At 47.3% G+C, this 24,733-nt stretch overlaps 1 protein-coding gene across 1 annotated transcript in view; it reads left to right on the plus strand.

Moving 5' to 3' along the window:
- The window catches only part of LOC137423628 (uncharacterized), a 224,047-nt gene that overhangs the window by 47,123 nt on the left and 152,191 nt on the right, over window positions 1–24,733 (plus strand). The window contains exon 4 of the mRNA XM_078773965.1: window positions 10,791–10,916. Coding sequence (XP_078630091.1) covers window positions 10,791–10,916 — 126 coding nt within the window. The remainder of the gene's footprint in view (window positions 1–10,790; window positions 10,917–24,733) is intronic.

Raw genomic sequence — 24,733 nt, forward strand, 5'->3', positions numbered from 1 at the left:
CAGCATATAGTAATCATTGAACAGGGAAACATGTAGTAATCATTGAACAGGGCAACATGTAGTAATCATTGAACAGGGAAACATGTAGTAATCATTGAACAGGGAAACATGTAGTAATCATTGAACAGGGCAGCATATAGTAATCATTGAACAGGGAAACATGTAGTAATCATTGAACAGGGCAGCATGTAGTAATCATTGAACTGGGAAACATGTAGTAATCATTGAACTGGGAAACATGTAGTAATCATTGAACAGGGCAGCATGTAGTAATCATTGAACAGGGCAGCATGTAGTAATCATTGAACAGGGCAGCATGTAGTAATCATTGAACTGGGAAACATGTAGTAATCATTGAACAGGGCAACATGTAGTAATCATTGTACAGGGCAGCATGTAGTAATCATTGAACAGGGCAGCATGTAGTAATCATTATACAGGGCAGCATGTAGTAATCATTGAACTGGGCAGCATGTAGTAATCATTGAACAGGGCAACATGTAGTAATCATTGAACAGGGCAACATGTAGTAATCATTGAACAGGGCAGCATGTAGTAATCATTGAACAGGGCAGCATGTAGTAATCATTGAACAGGGCAGCATGTAGTAATCATTGAACAGGGCAGCATGTAGTAATCATTGTACAGGGCAGCATATAGTAATCATTGTACAGGGCAGCATGTAGTAATCATTGAACAGGGCAGCATATAGTAATCATTGAACAGGGCAGCATGTAGTAATCATTGAACAGGGCAGCATGTAGTAATCATTGAACAGGGCAGCATGTAGTAATCATTGAACAGGGCAGCATATAGTAATCATTGAACAGGGCAGCATGTAGTAATCATTGAACAGGGCAGCATGTAGGTTGTAATCATTGAACAGGGCAGCATGTAGTAATCATTGTACAGGGCAGCATGTAGTAATCATTGAACAGGGCAGCATGTAGTAATCATTGAACAGGGCAGCATGTAGTAATCATTGTACAGGGCAGCATGTAGTAATCATTGAACAGGGCAGCATGTAGTAATCATTGTACAGGGCAGCATGTAGTAATCATTGTACAGGGCAGCATGTAGTAATCATTGTACAGGGCAGCATGTAGTAATCATTGTACAGGGCAGCATGTAGTAATCATTGAACAGGGCAGCATGTAGTAATCATTGTACAGGGCAGCATGTAGTAATCATTGTACAGGGCAGCATGTAGTAATCATTGAACAGGGCAGCATGTAGTAATCATTGAACAGGGCAGCATGTAGGTTGTAATCATTGTACAGGGCAGCATGTAGTAATCATTGTACAGGGCAGCATGTAGTAATCATTGAACAGGGCAGCATGTAGTAATCATTGTACAGGGCAGCATGTAGTAATCATTGAACAGGGCAGCATGTAGTAATCATTGTACAGGGCAGCATGTAGTAATCATTGAACAGGGCAGCATGTAGTAATCATTGAACAGGGCAGCATGTAGTAATCATTGAACAGGGCAGCATGTAGTAATCATTGTACAGGGCAGCATGTAGTAATCATTGAACAGGGCAGCATGTAGTAATCATTGTACAGGGCAGCATGTAGTAATCATTGAACAGGGCAGCATGTAGTAATCATTGAACAGGGCAGCATGTAGTAATCATTGAACAGGGCAACATGTAGTAATCATTGAACAGGGCAGCATGTAGTAATCATTGAACAGGGCAACGTGTAGTACTCATTGAACTGGGCAGCATGTAGTGATCATTGAAGAGGGCAACATGTAGTAATCATTGAACAGGGCAGCATGTAGTAATCATTGTACAGGGCAACGTGTAGTACTCATTGAACTGGGCAGCATGTAGTAATCATTGAACAGGGCAGCATGTAGTAATCATTGAACAGGGCAACGTGTAGTAATCATTGAACAGGGCAGCATGTAGTAATCATTGAACAGGGCAACATGTAGTAATCATTGAACAGGGCAGCATGTAGTAATCATTGAACAGGGCAACATGTAGTAATCATTGAACAGGGCAACGTGTAGTAATCATTGTACAGGGCAACGTGTAGTAATCATTGTACAGGGCAACGTGTAGTAATCATTGAACAGGGAAACATGTAGTAATCATTGAACAGGGCAACGTGTAGTAATCATTGTACAGGGCAACGTGTAGTAATCATTGTACAGGGCAACGTGTAGTACTCATTGAACTGGGCAGCATGTAGTAATCATTGAACAGGGCAGCATGTAGTAATCATTGAACAGGGCAGCATGTAGTAATCATTGTACAGGGCAACGTGTAGTACTCATTGAACTGGGCAGCATGTAGTAATCATTGAAGAGGGCAACATGTAGTAATCATTGAACAGGGCAACGTGTAGTACTCATTGAACTGGGCAGCATGTAGTAATCATTGAACAGGGCAGCATGTAGTAATCATTGAACAGGGCAGCATGTAGTAATCATTGAACAGGGCAGCATGTAGTAATCATTGAACAGGGCAGCATGTAGTAATCATTGAACAGGGCAGCATGTAGTAATCATTGAACAGGGCAGCATGTAGTAATCATTGAACAGGGCAGCATGTAGTAATCATTGAACAGGGCAGCATGTAGTAATCATTGTACAGGGCAGCATGTAGTAATCATTGTACAGGGCAGCATGTAGTAATCATTGAACAGGGCAGCATGTAGTAATCATTGTACAGGGCAGCATGTAGTAATCATTGAACAGGGCAGCATGTAGTAATCATTGAACAGGGCAGCATGTAGTAATCATTGAACAGGGCAGCATGTAGTAATCATTGTACAGGGCAGCATGTAGTAATCATTGTACAGGGCAGCATGTAGTAATCATTGAACAGGGCAGCATGTAGTAATCATTGAACAGGGCAGCATGTAGTAATCATTGTACAGGGCAGCATGTAGTAATCATTGAACAGGGCAGCATGTAGTAATCATTGAACAGGGTAGCATGTAGTAATCATTGAACAGGGCAGCATGTAGTAATCATTGTACAGGGCAGCATGTAGTATTGAACAGGGCAGCATGTAGTAATCATTGAACAGGGCAACATGTAGTAATCATTGTACAGGGCAGCATGTAGTATTGAACAGGGCAGCATGTAGTAATCATTGAACAGGGAAACATGTAGTAATCATTGAACAGGGCAGCATGTAGTAATCATTGAACAGGGCAGCATGTAGTAATCATTGTACAGGGCAGCATGTAGTAATCATTGAACAGGGCAGCATGTAGTAATCATTGAACAGGGCAGCATGTAGTAATCATTGAACAGGGCAGCATGTAGTAATCATTGAACAGGGCAACATGTAGTAATTATTGAACAGGGCAGCATGTAGTAATCATTATACAGGGCAGCATGTAGTAATCATTGAACTGGGCAGCATGTAGTAATCATTGAACAGGGCAACATGTAGTAATCATTGAACAGGGCAACATGTAGTAATCATTGAACAGGGCAGCATGTAGTAATCATTGAACAGGGCAGCATGTAGTAATCATTGAACAGGGCAGCATGTAGTAATCATTGAACAGGGCAGCATGTAGTAATCATTGTACAGGGCAGCATATAGTAATCATTGTACAGGGCAGCATGTAGTAATCATTGAACAGGGCAGCATGTAGTAATCATTGAACAGGGCAGCATGTAGTAATCATTGAACAGGGCAGCATGTAGTAATCATTGAACAGGGCAGCATGTAGTAATCATTGAACAGGGCAGCATGTAGTAATCATTGAACAGGGCAGCATATAGTAATCATTGAACAGGGCAGCATGTAGTAATCATTGAACAGGGCAGCATGTAGGTTGTAATCATTGAACAGGGCAGCATGTAGTAATCATTGTACAGGGCAGCATGTAGTAATCATTGAACAGGGCAGCATGTAGTAATCATTGTACAGGGCAGCATGTAGTAATCATTGTACAGGGCAGCATGTAGTAATCATTGAACAGGGAAACATGTAGTAATCATTGAACAGGGCAACATGTAGTAATCATTGAACAGGGCAGCATGTAGTAATCATTGAACAGGGCAGCATATAGTAATCATTGAACAGGGCAGCATATAGTAATCATTGAACAGGGCAGCATGTAGTAATCATTGAACAGGGCAGCATGTAGTAATCATTGAACAGGGCAGCATGTAGTAATCATTGAACAGGGCAGCATATAGTAATCATTGAACAGGGAAACATGTAGTAATCATTGAACAGGGCAACATGTAGTAATCATTGAACAGGGCAACATGTAGTAATCATTGAACAGGGCAGCATGTAGTAATCATTGAACAGGGCAGCATATAGTAATCATTGAACAGGGAAACATGTAGTAATCATTGAACAGGGCAACATGTAGTAATCATTGAACAGGGAAACATGTAGTAATCATTGAACAGGGAAACATGTAGTAATCATTGAACAGGGCAGCATATAGTAATCATTGAACAGGGAAACATGTAGTAATCATTGAACAGGGCAGCATGTAGTAATCATTGAACTGGGAAACATGTAGTAATCATTGAACTGGGAAACATGTAGTAATCATTGAACAGGGCAGCATGTAGTAATCATTGAACAGGGCAGCATGTAGTAATCATTGTACAGGGCAGCATGTAGTAATCATTGAACTGGGAAACATGTAGTAATCATTGAACAGGGCAACATGTAGTAATCATTGTACAGGGCAGCATGTAGTAATCATTGAACAGGGCAACATGTAGTAATCATTATACAGGGCAGCATGTAGTAATCATTGAACTGGGCAGCATGTAGTAATCATTGAACAGGGCAACATGTAGTAATCATTGAACAGGGCAACATGTAGTAATCATTGAACAGGGCAGCATGTAGTAATCATTATACAGGGCAGCATGTAGTAATCATTGAACTGGGCAGCATGTAGTAATCATTGAACAGGGCAACATGTAGTAATCATTGAACAGGGCAACATGTAGTAATCATTGAACAGGGCAGCATGTAGTAATCATTGAACAGGGCAGCATGTAGTAATCATTGAACAGGGCAGCATGTAGTAATCATTGAACAGGGCAGCATGTAGTAATCATTGAACAGGGCAGCATGTAGTAATCATTGTACAGGGCAGCATATAGTAATCATTGTACAGGGCAGCATGTAGTAATCATTGAACAGGGCAGCATATAGTAATCATTGAACAGGGCAGCATGTAGTAATCATTGAACAGGGCAGCATGTAGTAATCATTGAACAGGGCAGCATGTAGTAATCATTGAACAGGGCAGCATGTAGTAATCATTGAACAGGGCAGCATATAGTAATCATTGAACAGGGCAGCATGTAGTAATCATTGAACAGGGCAGCATGTAGGTTGTAATCATTGAACAGGGCAGCATGTAGTAATCATTGTACAGGGCAGCATGTAGTAATCATTGAACAGGGCAGCATGTAGTAATCATTGTACAGGGCAGCATGTCGTAATCATTGTACAGGGCAGCATGTAGTAATCATTGAACAGGGAAACATGTAGTAATCATTGAACAGGGCAACATGTAGTAATCATTGAACAGGGCAGCATGTAGTAATCATTGAACAGGGCAGCATATAGTAATCATTGAACAGGGCAGCATGTAGTAATCATTGAACAGGGCAGCATGTAGTAATCATTGAACAGGGCAGCATGTAGTAATCATTGAACAGGGCAGCATATAGTAATCATTGAACAGGGAAACATGTAGTAATCATTGAACAGGGCAACATGTAGTAATCATTGAACAGGGCAACATGTAGTAATCATTGAACAGGGCAGCATGTAGTAATCATTGAACAGGGCAGCATATAGTAATCATTGAACAGGGAAACATGTAGTAATCATTGAACAGGGCAACATGTAGTAATCATTGAACAAGGAAACATGTAGTAATCATTGAACAGGGAAACATGTAGTAATCATTGAACAGGGCAGCATGTAGTAATCATTGAACAGGGCAGCATGTAGTAATCATTGAACAGGGCAGCATGTAGTAATCATTGAACAGGGCAGCATATAGTAATCATTGAACAGGGCAGCATGTAGTAATCATTGAACAGGGCAGCATGTAGGTTGTAATCATTGAACAGGGCAGCATGTAGTAATCATTGTACAGGGCAGCATGTAGTAATCATTGAACAGGGCAGCATGTAGTAATCATTGTACAGGGCAGCATGTCGTAATCATTGTACAGGGCAGCATGTAGTAATCATTGAACAGGGAAACATGTAGTAATCATTGAACAGGGCAACATGTAGTAATCATTGAACAGGGCAGCATGTAGTAATCATTGAACAGGGCAGCATATAGTAATCATTGAACAGGGCAGCATGTAGTAATCATTGAACAGGGCAGCATGTAGTAATCATTGAACAGGGCAGCATGTAGTAATCATTGAACAGGGCAGCATATAGTAATCATTGAACAGGGAAACATGTAGTAATCATTGAACAGGGCAACATGTAGTAATCATTGAACAGGGCAACATGTAGTAATCATTGAACAGGGCAGCATATAGTAATCATTGAACAGGGAAACATGTAGTAATCATTGAACAGGGCAACATGTAGTAATCATTGAACAAGGAAACATGTAGTAATCATTGAACAGGGCAGCATGTAGTAATCATTGAACAGGGCAGCATATAGTAATCATTGAACAGGGCAGCATGTAGTAATCATTGAACAGGGCAGCATATAGTAATCATTGAACAGGGCAGCATGTAGTAATCATTGAACAGGGCAGCATATAGTAATCATTGAACAGGGCAGCATATAGTAATCATTGAACAGGGCAGCATGTAGTAATCATTGAACAGGGCAGCATATAGTAATCATTGAACAGGGCAGCATGTAGTAATCATTGAACAGGGCAGCATGTAGTAATCATTGTACAGGGCAGCATGTAGTAATCATTGAACAGGGCAGCATGTAGTAATCATTGAACAGGGCAGCATGTAGTAATCATTGAACAGGGCAGCATATAGTAATCATTGAACAGGGCAGCATATAGTAATCATTGAACAGGGCAGCATATAGTAATCATTGAACAGGGCAGCATGTAGTAATCATTGAACAGGGCAGCATATAGTAATCATTGAACAGGGCAGCATGTAGTAATCATTGAACAGGGCAGCATGTAGTAATCATTGTACAGGGCAGCATGTAGTAATCATTGAACAGGGCAGCATGTAGTAATCATTGAACAGGGCAGCATGTAGTAATCATTGTACAGGGCAGCATGTAGTAATCATTGAACAGGGCAGCATGTAGTAATCATTGAACAGGGCAGCATGTAGTAATCATTGAACAGGGCAGCATGTAGTAATCATTGAACAGGGCAGCATGTAGTAATCATTGAACAGGGCAGCATATAGTAATCATTGAACAAGGAAACATGTAGTAATCATTGTACAGGGCAGCATGTAGTAATCATTGAACAGGGCAGCATGTAGTAATCATTGTACAGGGCAGCATGTAGTAATCATTGAACAGGGCAGCATGTAGTAATCATTGTACAGGGCAGCATGTAGTAATCATTGAACAAGGAAACATGTAGTAATCATTGTACAGGGCAGCATGTAGTAATCATTGAACAGGGCAGCATGTAGTAATCATTGTACAGGGCAGCATGTAGTAATCATTGAACAGGGCAACATGTAGTAATCATTGAACAGGGCAGCATGTAGTAATCATTGAACAGGGCAGCATATAGTAATCATTGAACAGGGAAACATGTAGTAATCATTGAACAGGGCAACATGTAGTAATCATTGAACAAGGAAACATGTAGTAATCATTGAACAGGGAAACATGTAGTAATCATTGAACAGGGCAGCATATAGTAATCATTGAACAGGGAAACATGTAGTAATCATTGAACAGGGCAGCATGTAGTAATCATTGAACTGGGAAACATGTAGTAATCATTGAACTGGGAAACATGTAGTAATCATTGAACAGGGCAGCATGTAGTAATCATTGAACAGGGCAGCATGTAGTAATCATTGAACAGGGCAGCATGTAGTAATCATTGAACTGGGAAACATGTAGTAATCATTGAACAGGGCAACATGTAGTAATCATTGTACAGGGCAGCATGTAGTAATCATTGAACAGGGCAGCATGTAGTAATCATTATACAGGGCAGCATGTAGTAATCATTGAACTGGGCAGCATGTAGTAATCATTGAACAGGGCAACATGTAGTAATCATTGAACAGGGCAACATGTAGTAATCATTGAACAGGGCAGCATGTAGTAATCATTGAACAGGGCAGCATGTAGTAATCATTGAACAGGGCAGCATGTAGTAATCATTGAACAGGGCAGCATGTAGTAATCATTGTACAGGGCAGCATATAGTAATCATTGTACAGGGCAGCATGTAGTAATCATTGAACAGGGCAGCATATAGTAATCATTGAACAGGGCAGCATGTAGTAATCATTGAACAGGGCAGCATATAGTAATCATTGAACAGGGCAGCATGTAGTAATCATTGAACAGGGCAGCATATAGTAATCATTGAACAGGGCAGCATATAGTAATCATTGAACAGGGCAGCATATAGTAATCATTGTACAGGGCAGCATGTAGTAATCATTGAACAGGGCAGCATATAGTAATCATTGAACAGGGCAGCATGTAGTAATCATTGAACAGGGCAGCATATAGTAATCATTGAACAGGGCAGCATGTAGTAATCATTGAACAGGGCAGCATATAGTAATCATTGAACAGGGCAGCATATAGTAATCATTGAACAGGGCAGCATGTAGTAATCATTGAACAGGGCAGCATATAGTAATCATTGAACAGGGCAGCATGTAGTAATCATTGAACAGGGCAGCATGTAGTAATCATTGTACAGGGCAGCATGTAGTAATCATTGAACAGGGCAGCATGTAGTAATCATTGAACAGGGCAGCATGTAGTAATCATTGAACAGGGCAGCATATAGTAATCATTGAACAGGGCAGCATATAGTAATCATTGAACAGGGCAGCATATAGTAATCATTGAACAGGGCAGCATGTAGTAATCATTGAACAGGGCAGCATATAGTAATCATTGAACAGGGCAGCATGTAGTAATCATTGAACAGGGCAGCATGTAGTAATCATTGTACAGGGCAGCATGTAGTAATCATTGAACAGGGCAGCATGTAGTAATCATTGAACAGGGCAGCATGTAGTAATCATTGTACAGGGCAGCATGTAGTAATCATTGAACAGGGCAGCATGTAGTAATCATTGAACAGGGCAGCATGTAGTAATCATTGAACAGGGCAGCATGTAGTAATCATTGAACAGGGCAGCATGTAGTAATCATTGAACAGGGCAGCATATAGTAATCATTGTACAGGGCAGCATGTAGTAATCATTGAACAGGGCAGCATGTAGTAATCATTGAACAGGGCAGCATGTAGTAATCATTGTACAGGGCAGCATGTAGTAATCATTGAACAGGGCAGCATGTAGTAATCATTGTACAGGGCAGCATGTAGTAATCATTGAACAGGGCAGCATGTAGTAATCATTGAACAGGGCAGCATGTAGTAATCATTGAACAGGGCAGCATGTAGTAATCATTGAACAGGGCAGCATATAGTAATCATTGAACAGGGCAGCATGTAGTAATCATTGAACAGGGCAGCATATAGTAATCATTGAACAGGGCAGCATGTAGTAATCATTGAACAGGGCAGCATGTAGTAATCATTGTACAGGGCAGCATGTAGTAATCATTGAACAGGGCAGCATGTAGTAATCATTGAACAGGGCAGCATGTAGTAATCATTGTACAGGGCAGCATGTAGTAATCATTGAACAGGGCAGCATGTAGTAATCATTGTACAGGGCAGCATGTAGTAATCATTGTACAGGGCAGCATGTAGTAATCATTGTACAGGGCAGCATGTAGTAATCATTGAACAGGGCAGCATGTAGTAATCATTGTACAGGGCAGCATGTAGTAATCATTGTACAGGGCAGCATGTAGTAATCATTGAACAGGGCAGCATGTAGTAATCATTGAACAGGGCAGCATGTAGGTTGTAATCATTGTACAGGGCAGCATGTAGTAATCATTGTACAGGGCAGCATGTAGTAATCATTGAACAGGGCAGCATGTAGTAATCATTGTACAGGGCAGCATGTAGTAATCATTGAACAGGGCAGCATGTAGTAATCATTGTACAGGGCAGCATGTAGTAATCATTGAACAGGGCAGCATGTAGTAATCATTGAACAGGGCAGCATGTAGTAATCATTGAACAGGGCAGCATGTAGTAATCATTGTACAGGGCAGCATGTAGTAATCATTGTACAGGGCAGCATGTAGTAATCATTGTACAGGGCAGCGTGTAGTAATCATTGAACAGGGCAGCATGTAGTAATCATTGAACAGGGCAGCGTGTAGTAATCATTGAACAGGGCAACATGTAGTAATCATTGAACAGGGCAGCATGTAGTAATCATTGAACAGGGCAGCGTGTAGTAATCATTGAACAGGGCAACATGTAGTAATCATTGAACAGGGCAGCATGTAGTAATCATTGAACAGGGCAGCATGTAGTAATCATTGAACAGGGCAACATGTAGTAATCATTGAACAGGGCAGTCACAGTTCCTCTCTCAATGATTAAATAATTATTATAAACTATTGTATTTGTTGTTTGTAAAGTTGTGAGGATTTTTATTCAATCACTGGATTGTTTATAAGGAATGGGTGAATTTCGTTGTTATTCTCCATCCAGTGAATGAATGATGATTCCTTCACACAGAGGTTTTTGCTCGAGCTCTGAATGAACTCTCAGGGAAGGACTCGCCGGTACCGGATGAGAACCTGAGACTCATTAGCGGGACTGTGAGGATCCTGTTGGAGTACACAGAAAACGGCCTCAAGTTCGGTAAGATCACCTCCTCGCACTGTTCGTGTCTCACAAACCGCTAATAACACTGTGAAACTTACTGTGAATTACACTAAACTATACAACGTGTAAACTATTGTTAATATTGTCTTCTTAAGTGAAAGCGTTATTAAAGTTTAAACATTAACGTTGTGTGTGTAAATGGTACCATGGTTATGGTAACAACGATCATTCATTTACACCTTTACCGTATTTTAGTTTGAAAGGATTTTTATCAAATAATAATAACAATAATAATAATAATAATAACAATAATAATAATAATGATAATAACAACAGCTGATCATAAACGAAATGTTAATAATCAAATTGAATTCCTCGTGTTATTACAATTCAGATCTCATTGCTGAGTTCGTCATTACCGGGAAATGAACACGTTTCATGAAGTGATAAACAATGGGTGGTTGTGATGAGTTCGTCATTACCGGGAAATGAACACGTTTCATGAAGTGATAAACAATGGGAGGTTGTGATGAGTTCCCACAGGTGGTGGTGTTGTGGGTTGGTGGTTGTTATGTTGTGGGTTGGTGGTTGTTATGTTGTGGGTTGGTGGTTGTTATGTTGTGGGTTGGTGGTGGTTATGTTGTGGGTTGGTGGTGGTTATGTTGTGGGTTGGTGGTGGTTATGTTGTGGGTTGGTGGTGGTTATGTTGTGGGTTGGTGGTGGTTATGTTGTGGGTTGGTGGTGGTGTTGTGGGTTGGTGTTGGTTATGTTGTGCTGTGGTGTTTGTGTAGTGTTTTGTTGTGGGTGGTTTGTTTGTGTTGTTCTTTGGGGTTGTTGTATTGAGTGGGTTGTGTGTTGTTCATCTCTCTCTCTCACTCCTCTTCTTCTTCACCAGGTACCGCACATCATTGTGACACGCCCTCATGCGTCCAAAGTCACAACATGTTCCCTTTTTTTGAAAACATTTCGGTGATGCAGATTTGAACTTTGAAATGATAAAGAAAAGAACAAGTCGCACAGAATGAACACGCAGCACTTGTCTCATGACGTGGAACCTTCACACATGAACTCCAATCAATGTTTCGTTTAATTATCATTATGTTGGAGAACATTTCCCACAATCCCTCATAATCTCCTCCAAAAAGGGAACCTGTATCGTGCCTCAGCTCCGATGTGATTATGGAGCCAATGCGACAATTCAGCATCTCACTGTGTTCAGCAATCTTGATACAACTAAATTCAGGGAACCGGAAAAAGGTTTGAGGTGTCGATGGTTTATTATTGAGAATATTCTATGGGAAATATCCGGGGAAGAGAATTCGAGAGTTTGTTCTTTATTCGATGAAACCAGGTGCAGTGTGATGCAGGTTTATTACACTGAGACACAAAGTTAAATACTCGTGTCACCGCAACTTGAAGTGCTCGGCCTCCACATTGTTCCCACACCGCCTGCTCAATGAAACACGTGACTTCGGCTCACCTTCTCGGATGTTTTTCCGGTAAACTTATTCTCAATTTCCTCTATGTTCACTTCCATGTCATAGTGGACATGTTGGAGAGCGAACCCGTTCATGCGGTCTTCACCCACAGTTGTCTTCAACAGTCGTGTCTCGCTGTTTGCTCTTTCATCCTCACAAGATGTCACACCGATTGAGCACACAATCTTGAGCATCTTGTGCATGTTATCGTAGCCAGCACCTCTGCTCATTGCTCCAGGTGCGGATTTCACCCAATCTTGAGCATCTTGTGCATGTTATCGTTGCCAGCACCTCTACTCATTGCTCCAGGTGCGGATTTCACCCAATCTTGAGCATCTTGTGCATGTTATCGTAGCCAGCACCTCTGCTCATTGCTCCAGGTGCGGATTTCACCCAATCTTGAGCATCTTGTGCATGTTATCGTAGCCAGCACCTCTACTCATTGCTCCAGGTGCGGATTTTACCCAATCTTGAGCATCTTGTGTATGTTATCGTAGCCAGCACCTCTACTCATTGCTCCAGGTGCGGATTTCACACAATCTTGAGCATCTTGTGTATGTTATCGCAGCCAGCACCTCTGCTCATTGCTCCAGATGCGGATTTCAGCCAATCTGGCGCTTGGGTGCTCCTCCACCTCACAACCCACATCCCAACCTTCGCCTGAACTTCAGCTTTTACTTCCAGATCCTTTTTGTATGTTTCGTAGAAATCTTTTATGCCGTCCTTCCAAATATTGACCGAGGGTGCCGCATCTGCTAGAAATGATGGAACAACAATGAGAGCCTTCACGGCTATGCTGGTTGGACCTTCAAAGCGGTCGTGCAGTTGTGCAAGAAGATGATCCAGGAACGGTGTGGCCAAAGCTTTTTTGTAGTAGTCTGATGGTGAATCGGCCACAATATTCACCCTCAACGTTTGCCGACTACAGTTTCGTGTCATGGAAGCTTGTACATCCACCTTGGCTGCCAGATTTTCTGCTTGAATGAACTATTCGTTGAATGTCTCATTGATCTCATTTCGGGCAGTACTAACCGTATTTATGACCGTTCTGACCATACTGTCGGCACTGATAACATCTTGATAACGGGCTTGCAAATTATGGCTCAGAATCTTGGTGTAGACATGACAATTGTGCAATACCACCATGCCGATGATGAATTTGAACTGAGTTATTGCAGCGTGTCATGGCCCTGCTTGTTTGCACGTGTCACCATTGGAGGTGACATCTGATAATATGTCTGCTAGAGATTCCTCAATGGCTTCGTAGTTGTCCGTGAACTTAGCGATGGCATCATGTCGTTGGACAAACCTAGTGGTGCACGTATCTACGAGTTTATTGTTGTTGCCATATAGTTTTAGCGTCCATTGCACAAGATTAGAGTTTCGTTTTGGTGAATACTTACAGAAGATTATCACCTCCTCTGACACATCCATGACGTTTTTGATGAAGACATTTTCCATTGACTTTCCCAAGACAAGATTCAAACAATGGCTGTTGCAGTGAACATACTGGGCTAGCTTGTCTTCCTTTGTGATGATAGCAGCTGCTCCTTTCTTGGGTCCCGACATGTTTGATGCTCCATCATATGTTTGGCCTCCACACAAACCCAATTCCAACCCACAGCTTGATATGGCACTCTTTATGCTGTTAGCAATTGCTTCTCCGCTGGTGCTTCCACGAACATCAATGAATCCCATGAAAACTTCACGGATTCTGTCCTTATCGTCCACAAAACGGATGGTGATGGCGAGCTGTTCGTTGTTTGAGACGTCCCCTTTCTCATCAGCCGGTAGCGTGTAAATACCAGCATCATGGAGTTGGTTTCCGAGCTTATCAATAATGTGCGTTTATAGAACATCAATGATATCATTCTGGATGGTTTTGGACACATATTGTGCATTTTTGAGTCCACTACTGAAGTGGTTCTAGAGTACAGAATCACCAGAATCCACTCGATATTTCACCAGCACATCAAAGTTACCTGCATTTCCTCCAAGCTGTCGTACACTGACATCATCTCGATGCCCTCAGAGTGCAACATTTTCCCGGCCACAGAACAACACACACTTTCGGACTGACTTCAAAAGTTCTGTTTTTTCAAGTCTGCACCCGAAAAGGTTCGCTCACATTCTCCTGAACATCCAAAGTTTTTCGTTCCATCACATTAATGAAGGACAGAGCGAGTTCCCAAGAGTTCAGGGGACTACTTTTTGTAGGAACTTTTCCTTTCCCAAAATGATCAATGAGTCGATTTGTAGCGTGTACCATATCAGTGAGGGGACACGACGCAAGGATACCAAGTTCTTCCATGCCGAATAGAGCGGAGTAGAGGCAAAATGCTCCAGAACAATGAGGTGAATAACCCAATCCCTTGTATATGGTAACTATTCTGTGTGGAATATGCGTGATCGTGATGTGCCATCTTTTTCTCTGTACACCTGAGCAGGGAGCTTGGAACTTGTGCTTGGAGTGAAATGCTGCTTCAGGAGAGTGAGTTTGATGTCACCTGGAAGGTGACGACAGTTTTTATTGGTCCCGGTAAACGCAGCGCTCAAGTGCTCATCAGTTTGAGCTGATAAAACGATCTCGGACATAATATCAAATTGTGATCGGGAACATCAGAACTCACTGGAGGTGTGTTGACGAGGGTCATGCTCGGGGACTCGTCAATTGAACTCGGATCAACTGCAGTAATGCTCGTCGGAGGACTTTGGTCAGCTACAACGCTGGACAACTCACCACTCAAACTTGGGTCGTTAACAGTGCTTGCTGCATCACCACTCAAACTTGGGTCGTTAACAGTGCTTGCTGCATCACCACTCAAACTTGGGTCGTTAACAGTGCTTGCTGCATCACCACTCAAACTTGGTTCGTTAACAGTGCTTTGCTGCATCACCACTCAAACTTGGGTCGTTAACAGTGCATGTTGCATCACCACTCAAACTTGGGTCGCTAACGGTGCTTGCTGCATCACCACTCAAACTTGGGTCGTTAACAGTGCTTGCTGCAACACCACTCAAACTTGCATCGTTAACAGTGCTTGCTGCATCACCACTCAAACTTGGGTCGTTAACAGTGGTTGCTGCATCACCACTCAAACTTGTATCGTTAACAGTGCTTGCTGCATCACCACTCAAACTTGTATCGTTAACAGTGCTTGCTGCATCACCACTCAAACTTGGATCGGTAACAGTGCTTGCGGCATCACCACTCAAACTTGGATCGTTAACAGTGCTTGCGGCATCACCACTCAAACTTGGGTCGTTAACAGTGCTTGCTGCATCACCACTCAAACTTGTATCGTTAACAGTGCTTGCTGCAACACCACTCAAACTTGGATCGTTAACAGTGCTTGCGGCATCACCACTCAAACTTGGGTCGTTAACAGTGCTTGCTGCATCACCACTCAAACTTGGATCGTTAACAGTGCTTGCGGCATCACCACTCAAACTTGGATCGTTAACAGTGCTTGCGGCATCACCACTCAAACTTGGGTCGTTAACAGTGGTTGCTGCATCACCACTCAAACTTGTATCGTTAACAGTGCTTGCTGCATCACCACTCAAACTTGTATCGTTAACAGTGCTTGCGGCATCACCACTCAAACTTGGGTCGTTAACAGTGGTTGCTGCATCACCACTCAAACTTGGGTCGTTAACAGTGCTTGCTGCATAACCACTCAAACTTGTATCGTTAACAGTGCTTGCTGCATCACCACTCAAACTTGGGTCGTTAACAGTGCTTGCTGCATCACCACTCAAACTTGGGTCGTTAACAGTGCTTGCTGCATCACCACTTGTCCTTGGAATCGAGTTATCGTCCCGTGCACTTGTACGCTTTGCCTCCACTCAGACATGTGGGACTGAGTTCTGTTAATTGGCGCCGATAACTTCACTGTGAATAAAACAAATCCACATCTTCAGCACAGCAAAAGGGAAACGGCCGAATGTGTCCGATCACCGTAATCTCTGCTGTCACGTCGAGTCACACCGAGCTCCTTGAACTAAGGAAGCTTTTTTCGATTTGTCACAAATGGAGATTTCGGCCCAATTTTAACGTTCCCAGCTCAGCGAGTGAGCGCCTAAATAGGCCTATGCCTCCTTCGGTTGGTCGGCTTGTCCCGGCCCAGCCAGCGTATTCTACGATAGATCGATCAGGATAACCTATTCGGTCGATCAATCCATCCATCCATCTGCGAATCGCAAGCAAACCTCGTATTTACCTCAACATATCTGATATTTTGCTGCACTTCGCTGCTTCAGCCTGCAGCTCAACTCATTCTTCTTCTTCAACCATTGATGTCGTGACGTGATTTAGGACAATAATGGCAATTAAATCGTCTTGCTGACAGAAAACAGAAACTGTAACCGACCTGTAATCAACCTCCATGAGTTCAACTCCAACGAGCACCAATAAAAAGGAGGAATTTGATTGATCGGTGGGAACGTGGCTGAAAGCACGTGATGCATGGCCAGGTGACCATTCATATCGCTCGTTGCAGCCGGTGATCTACTGGGGTGGCCTGAACACTAAATTAATGAATGAAATGGCGTCTGAGCTGCGGAACCCCATGGCTATATTTTTAACATATTGTGGCGGACACGAAAGCACTGACGCGGTGACATCAACCCTCACACCAAGTGGGGATGGGCCACGCCAGGGAGAGAGGCGTGGCCTCACGATATACGCGGAGCGCGCAGCCCTGAGCAGCTTAGTGCTGCAGTTTGAGTACTTTGAATAAAGACTCTTTTATGAACCGCGTTGTCCGCTTGCTCTTTCCGTAAGCATTAGCGTGCGCAGCATCGGGCTTTATATGGTGACCTCGACGTTGGATCTGCCATAGCGATCCTTCCGAACACGACGCCATTGCAGTGGCCAACGACAAGGCAATGGCGATTAAACTTCCTGAATTTTGGGAGGCCCAGGCCGAAGTCTGGTTCGTTCAAGCCGAAGCCCAATTTCAGCTTCGGCGCCTCACCAACGACGACATGCGCTACTGCCACGTCGTCGCCTCCCTCGGGCCCGGCCGCTCGAGTTGTGTCCGTCCTTCGCCACCCACCGGACGGCCACAAGTACGAGGCACTCAAGCGGCTACTCCTAGCCACGTTCGGCCTCACGGACGACGCACGGGCCGACCGCCTCCTGGATCTCCCCGAGCTCGGCGACACACGCCCGTCGGTCAGAATGGACCATATGCTGTCACTGTTGGGCGACGAAGCCCCCGGTTCTCTATTCCGGGCGCTTTTCCGTCGCCAACTTCCAGCGCAGGTACGCCTCGCGTTGGCCGGGACCGGGCTAACGGAACCCCGAGCATTGGCGGCCGAGGCGGACAAGTACTTCGCCGCTTCGGACACGCGGGCGAGAGTCGGCGTGGCCGTCACGGCCCTCGTGGCTGATGCTGCTAATGCTGCTGATGCTGCTGTTCCACAGCATCAGCTTATACAGCATACGCAGCATGCTGATACGCACCTCGTGACCGCCGCCACGCCCCGCCCACCGCCGCGGCGAAAACCGCCACCGCGGGGAAACCCGCCAACTCCACCGGCCTGGCGGAGCCAGCCGCGCTCCTCCAGCTCCACCACCTGGTGCTGGTTCCACGCCAAGTTTGGCCACGAGGCTCGGCAATGTCATCCGCCATGCTCCTTCAACAGGTCGGGAAAACGCCCGGGCCGGCGCTCAATAGTGGCGATGAGCGCCGGCCGTTCGAGCATCCTGCTGTTCATAACGGACACCTTATCCGGGCGCCGTTACCTGTGCGACATGGGAGCGCAGGTGAGTGTCGTTCCCGCCGGCACGTCAGACAAGCACGCCGTGGGCGGGGGCCCCGCGCTGCTTGTCGCGAACGGGACACCCATCCGTACGTACGGAAAACGCTGCCTCTCTCTGCGGTTCGGAGGGCAGGTTTTCCGATGGACGTTTGTCACCGCCGACGTGCCCATGGCACTGCTTGGCGCGGACTTCCTGTGCGCTAATGGGCTCCTGGTCAACGTAAAGCGCAGACGTCTTGTCCAGGCCGAGACGTTCAGCTCGCTCGCTTGTGCGCTGCCCAGCTCGTCGAGCAGCTCAACGAGCGGCTTGCCAAGCGGTTTGCCGAACTGTTCGGTTCCGGCCACGTTGGTCTGTACGCTTCCGGCAGCGGACGCATTCACCCACCTCCTCGCCGGCTTCCCGGCCCTCACGCGGCCCACCTTCTCAGCGGGGGCCGTCAAGCACGGGGTGGCCCATCACATCCCCACCGTCGGGCCACCGGTCTACGCCCGGGCACGCCGCCTCGAGCCGACGAAGCTGGCGGTGGCAAAAGCGGCGTTCGCTACCCTGGAGCGACTCGGCATCGTTCGGCGCTCAGAGAGCGCTTGGGCGTCGCCGCTGCACATCGTGCCGAAGCGACCGTGCGGGGACTATCGTCGTCTCAATGACGCCACCACCCCCGACCGCTACCCCGTCCCCCACATTCAGGACTTTTCCGCCCGTTTGGCGGGCATGTCCTTCTTCTCGAAGGTGGACCTCATACGCGGCTACCATCAGGTCCCCGTCAGGCCGGAGGACGTCCCGAAGACGGCGGTCATCACGCCATTCGGACTCTTCAAGTTCCTGCGGATGCCCTTCGGTCTGAAGAATGCGGCTCAGGCATTCCAGCGACTGATGGACAGCGTCCTGCGCGACTTGGATTTTGTCTACGTCTACCTGGACGATATCCTCGTCGCCAGCGCGTCCCGCGAAGAGCACCTACGCCACCTCCGCACGCTCTTCGAACGCCTGGGCCAGCATGGCCTGATTGTGAACCCTGCAAAGTGCCGGTTCGGCGCCGCCATAATCGATTTTCTGGGGCACCGTGTCACCAGGCACGGAGCCGTCCCCCTGCCGGCCAAGGTGGAGGCGGTGAAGGGGTTTCCGCGCCCCCGCACGATCAGAGGGCTGCAGGAGTTCCTGGGCATGGTGAACTTTTACCATCGGTTCCTGCCCCGTATCGCCCAGCTCCTGCGCCCCCTGCACGAAGCTCTCCGAGGTAAGCCGGGCAAAGGCGACGTTACCTGGACCGAGCAGATGGACACGGCGTTCACGGGCGCGAAGCTCGCCTTGGCTAACGCCACCATGCTCGCTCACCCGGCGCCCAATGCACCGATCGCCCTCACCACCGACGCCTCGGACTACGCGGTGGGCGCGGTGCACGAGCAATGGGTGCGTGGAGCTTGGCAACCGCTGGCATTCTTTAGCCGGCAGCTTCGCCCGCCCGAACGCCGTTACAGTACCTTCGACCGCGAGTTGCTCGGGCTTCACTTGGCGGTCAGGCACTTCCGCCATCTGCTCGAGGGCCGTGCGTTCACGGCCTTCGTCGACCACAAGCCGCTGATCTTCGCGATGGGCAAGGTCACCGAGCCGTGGTCGGCCCGGCAGCAGCGTCACCTCTTGGCCGTGTCCGAGTACACGACGGACATCCGGCACGTCGCAGGGAAGGACAACCCGGTGGCGGATTGCCTTTCCCGGGCCGTCGCCCACGCAGTCCACCTCGGCATCGACTATGCCCGGATGGCAGCGGACCAGGCCGCTGACCCCGATGTCCAGGCCTTGCGGACCGCCGTCACGGGCCTCCGTGTCACTGAGGTGCCGTTCGACGGTGCAGGCGCGGCCCTCTTGTGCGACGTCTCCCTCGGGCGTCCTCGCCCCATCCTGCCCGCGGGCTGGCAGCGCCAGGTGTTTGACGCCATCCACGGCCTGTCCCACCCGGGCGCGAGGGCCTCCCAAAGGTTGATCGCCGACAAGTTCGTCTGGCATGGCCTCCGGAAGGCCGTCCGCGGCTGGGCCAGGACGTGCCTCGCGTGCCAGCGCGCCAAGGTGCACCGGCACACCCAGGCCCCGTTGGCCCCGTTCACGGTGCCGGAACGCCGGTTTGACCACGTCCACGTGGACCTGGTGGGACCTCTGCCCCCCTCGCGGGGTTTCACCCATGTCCTCACCATGGTGGACCGCACCACCCGGTGGCCGGAGGCCGTGCCCTTGGCGTCGATGACGGCGGCGGATGTCGCGCAGGCTTTCATCGCCACCTGGGTCGCCCGGTTCAGCGGCCCCTCAGACATCTCGTCCGACCGCGGCCCCCAGTTCACCTCGGAGCTCTGGGGGGAGGTCGCGCAGGGGCTCGGGGTCCGGCTGCACCGAACCACGGCATACCACCCCCAGGCTAACGGCCTGTGTGAGCAATTTCACCGCTCATTGAAGGCCGCGCTCCGGGCCACCCTCCGCGACGGTGGCTGGGTCGACAGGCTCCGCTGGGTCCTGCTGGGCCTCCGGACGGCGCCCAAGGAGGACCTGCGTGCATCCGCGGCGGAGTTGGTCTTCGGGCAACCGTTGCGGGTGCCGGGCGAGTTCCTCCCCGACTCCACGGCACCATGGTCCACGGCACAGCAGCGCTCCGCTCTGCAAGAGACCGCCCAGAGGTTCGCCCCGGTGCCAACGGCATGCCACGGGCACCCACCGACGCACGTCGCCCCGGAGCTTCGCACGGCGGAGTACGTCTTCGTCCGCCACGATGCCCACCGGACACCACTGCGGCCCCCGTACGACGGGCCTTTCCGCGTGCTGGAGACCGGGGCGAAGCACTTCACCCTGGACATCGGCGGTACTCCTGACCGCGTTTCTGTAGACCGCCTCAAGCCGGCCCACCTCGACGTGGACCATCCACCGCCAGTTGCCCGACCCCCGCGTCGGGGCCGCCCCCCTGCGGGCGAACCCCTGGCACCGCCCAGCCCCGCCGCCACGCCGCCCCCCGGTCCTGCTGCCGGAGGCATTCCAGATGGCATCCCTGCATCCCAGACGCCGCCAGTCGCCAGGGGGCGCTTCGGCCGGGTCATCCGTTTGCCCCGCAAACTGACCCTTCAGGTGCGCGGGGATTCTGGGGGGGCGCGTGTGGCGGACACGAAAGCACTGACGCGGTGACATCACCCCTCACACCAAGTGGGGATGGGCCACGCCAGGGAGAGAGGCGTGGCCTCACGATATACGCGGAGCGCGCAGCCCTGAGCAGCTTAGTGCTGCAGTTTGAGTACATTGAATAAAGACTCTTTTATGAACCGCGTTGTCCGCTTGCTCTTTGCGCAGCATTGCGCTTTAATATAATCAATCTTTAACCACATTTTCCGCAGCCATGGATGCTGTTAAGCTCTCGGTTCCAGAAAATATGGCGCGGATTTGCAAAAACGTGCACTTGTGGTCCAAGAGGGGCGTGCCATGGCACCACTCGCCCTACCCACCTGGATCCACGCATGGTTTACGTTCTCATTCCATATTCTGTGTACACTCCTTCAACACCACGTTAAACCTCTCCACAGCACCTTTGGGAGTAGTAGACGCTGGAGCAACTTTGCCGTATTTCTTTCTTCCAAAAACGAAGAGAAGGCGGGACAGGTGAATGGCGGTACAGGTGAATGGCGGTCCACGGTCCATTGTCAGCAACAACCCATTGGATATTTCTGTTTCAACTGAAAACGGAGCACAGGAAAGCAGTGACGATCTCTGTGGTGACACTTGAAGTAAATGCCATGTCAGGCCACTTGCTGTAATAGTCGATCAGGGTGATGGCAAAGCGGCAATCCCATGTGCCAAGTTCGAACGGTCCAACAACGTCTATTGCCACTTTCTGCCTTGGTCCCTCGGGTAGTTTGACCGGCTGCAGCGGAGCAGGGAAGGTTTTCGCGGTTTTGTCGCTCATTTAACAAGACATGCAAGACGATATAATGGATTGCAAAAGACAGACTGTCCATCTGGGGCCACCAGTGTAGGTCACGGAGGTGCTGTGTGGTGTGCACGATGCGCTGGTGACTTTCATGCGCCAGGTTGACGACTTTGGTGCACAACGACAATGGTACAATCAAACAGGTCCCTCACAACACATGTGCATTGTCCACTGTCAGATCATGACAGACAGGGAGGGATGAAGCAAGTACAGGTGCAACTGCTTTCTTTGAGTTTAGCCAGCCTTTCCCGGCCTGGGCACGCAGCAGACAAGTTATTTTATTATTTTTTGTATACAAAGTCGAGGCTCGTGTAACAGCTAACACATAAAACACATAAACACATAAACATAAACACACATGCAACATATAATAAAGAGAGCGGGAGACAAGAGGGGGTGGGGGAGAGGAAAGCACAACAACAGTAGAGAACAGGGACATCGGGAGATCTGTGGAAGGGTGAGGGCTGGGGTAAGGTACAGAGGATAAAACAAATGGACACTACGAGGACTTTCAGGAAAAAAAACGGAATTTGAAAAAGGGGGATTTGGGGTGTATTAACTCCATCCTTTGTTGAGACGGCAGAAGCAGCATGTCCAGAGTAGAGTGGTCTGGTCTGAACCCAAATTGATGATCAGGTATTAAGCCATTGGAGAAGAGGAAAGATTCAATATTAGAAGATGATTGGGAGCAGGCTGATTGTTCTGGAGTTCCAAGGATCTGTTTTTACACCTTTTTGTGTAAAATGGTAATATATGCTAATTTACAAGCAGATGGCAGATGACCTTGATCAAAAGAGAGGGAGAAGAGAACAGATAGAGGGTGTGAAAGAGTGGCAGAGCAGGATTTTAGGACCTGTGGGCCGATGCCATCCATTCGAGATTTGACAGAAATTTCTCCATCTTGCAGGAGATAAGGGCACAGAGTCCAGGAGCAGCTGGGTTCGAATGGGTACAGAGAGAGATGGGTTCAGGACACAATATTTTGAGGCAAACACAGAGTTGAGGCATTCAGCATTTTCACGTGCAGTGTCAGCTGTGTAGCCATTTGAGGTAAGGGAGGGGATGGAGGGGGAACAAACACCAGAAACAGATTTGACCAAACGCCACCAGGATTTGGAGGAAGGAGACAGGTTTGAGAGTTCATTCTTGAGTGTGGAGAGATAGTGCTTCCTGGCACTCCTGAGGGTAGACACACACTTGCTCCGAGCTTTGTGAAAGGAACTGATATTACCTTCAGTTGGATTTGCCATCCATGAGGCAAAGGCAAGTTGTTTCAAGGCAACTGCCACACCACAAGATTCAGTGTACCATGGATGGGAGGTAGGGTATCACAACTGAAGACGAAACCACCTGCTTGGCTCAAAGATGAATTTGTAAATGAGAGAGAGAGAGCAATTTTCGTTGGAACAATTCCCAGGATGAGTTGATGTCAGGTGCAGTTGAGATGGGAAACCAGTCTGGTAGTTTGATGGCCACTTGAAGACCATGCCAGTCAGCATGAGTGAAATGCCAGACTCATCGGTGCTGAAGAGGCTCTATGAGAACGGCCAGAGAGATGTCCACTTGAACAAACAAGCAAATGATTAGATGAACCGATTGGAGCAGAAAAAGAACAGCAGACATTTGCAGGGAATTTAGTCATAACCAATTCAGGAAGAGATGATGTACCGTTGACTGAGATCTGAGTCGGGAAATTGAGAGATTGTGTCAGTCCTAATGAGTTGCAGAATTCCTTTGCTGAGGTGCCATGGCTGGTGCGTGAAGCACCCACACTCAGGCAGCTGGCATAATGACAATTGAAACCCACACCCAGCCAGCTGGCATAATGACAATGGAAGTCGCCACATATGAGGAACAGAGAGTTGGGATGAGTGGATAGAAGTTGGTTCATGTTGTCGGACAGCGAGATGTAGATGAAGTCATCACTGTTTGGAAGGTTTCAACACTGCGGTTTCACAGGCAGCAGAGAACTCTGTTACAGACAGAGCAGTCAGGACAGCCAAAATAGCAGCGATCAGCTCAGGTTCATCCTCTGCATCACAACTGGAAAGTAGAGGCAGTCTAGATAGATTGTCTTCAGTGTAATTTCATTTTCCAAGGTGATACGTCACATCGTAAAAGAAGCAAAGCAGTCGAGCAGACCATCTGGCAATTCGCAGTCCAGCACAACAAAAGACTTTTGTAGCCAATCGTGTGGACAGGGCTTGGGGGTCAGTCTGAAGGGTGAAGTGACGTCCCCAGAGATATGTCCTCCACTTTTCCACAGCCCAGATGCAGGCTAGAGCTTCCTTCTTAAGTGTCGAGTATTTCCTTTCGGCAGGAGTCAATGTTTGGGACGTGAAAGCCATCATGCACTCAGTATTGTTAGAGTGCAGCTGAGTTTACACTCCCCTAGCTCGTATTCAGATGCATCCGTTGAAACGAATGTGGGCAGGTTTGGATTGAATAGAGCAAGAGCAGGGCTCTCAACAATCAGTGTCTTCAAAGCAGTGAAACTCCACTCGGCTTCAGCAGTCCAGGTAAACTTTACATCACTCCCAGATCTAAGCAATGCGCTCATTGGTTCAACAACAGTGGCATAGTGTGGCAAGAATTTAATGTACCAAGAGGTAAGTCCCAAAAAGGAGCACAGGAAGACCATGTCGAG

This window comes from Myxine glutinosa, chromosome 3 (genome assembly GCF_964187855.1).
Source record: "Myxine glutinosa chromosome 3, kmMyxGlut1.1, whole genome shotgun sequence".
NCBI lineage: Eukaryota > Metazoa > Chordata > Myxini > Myxiniformes > Myxinidae > Myxine > Myxine glutinosa.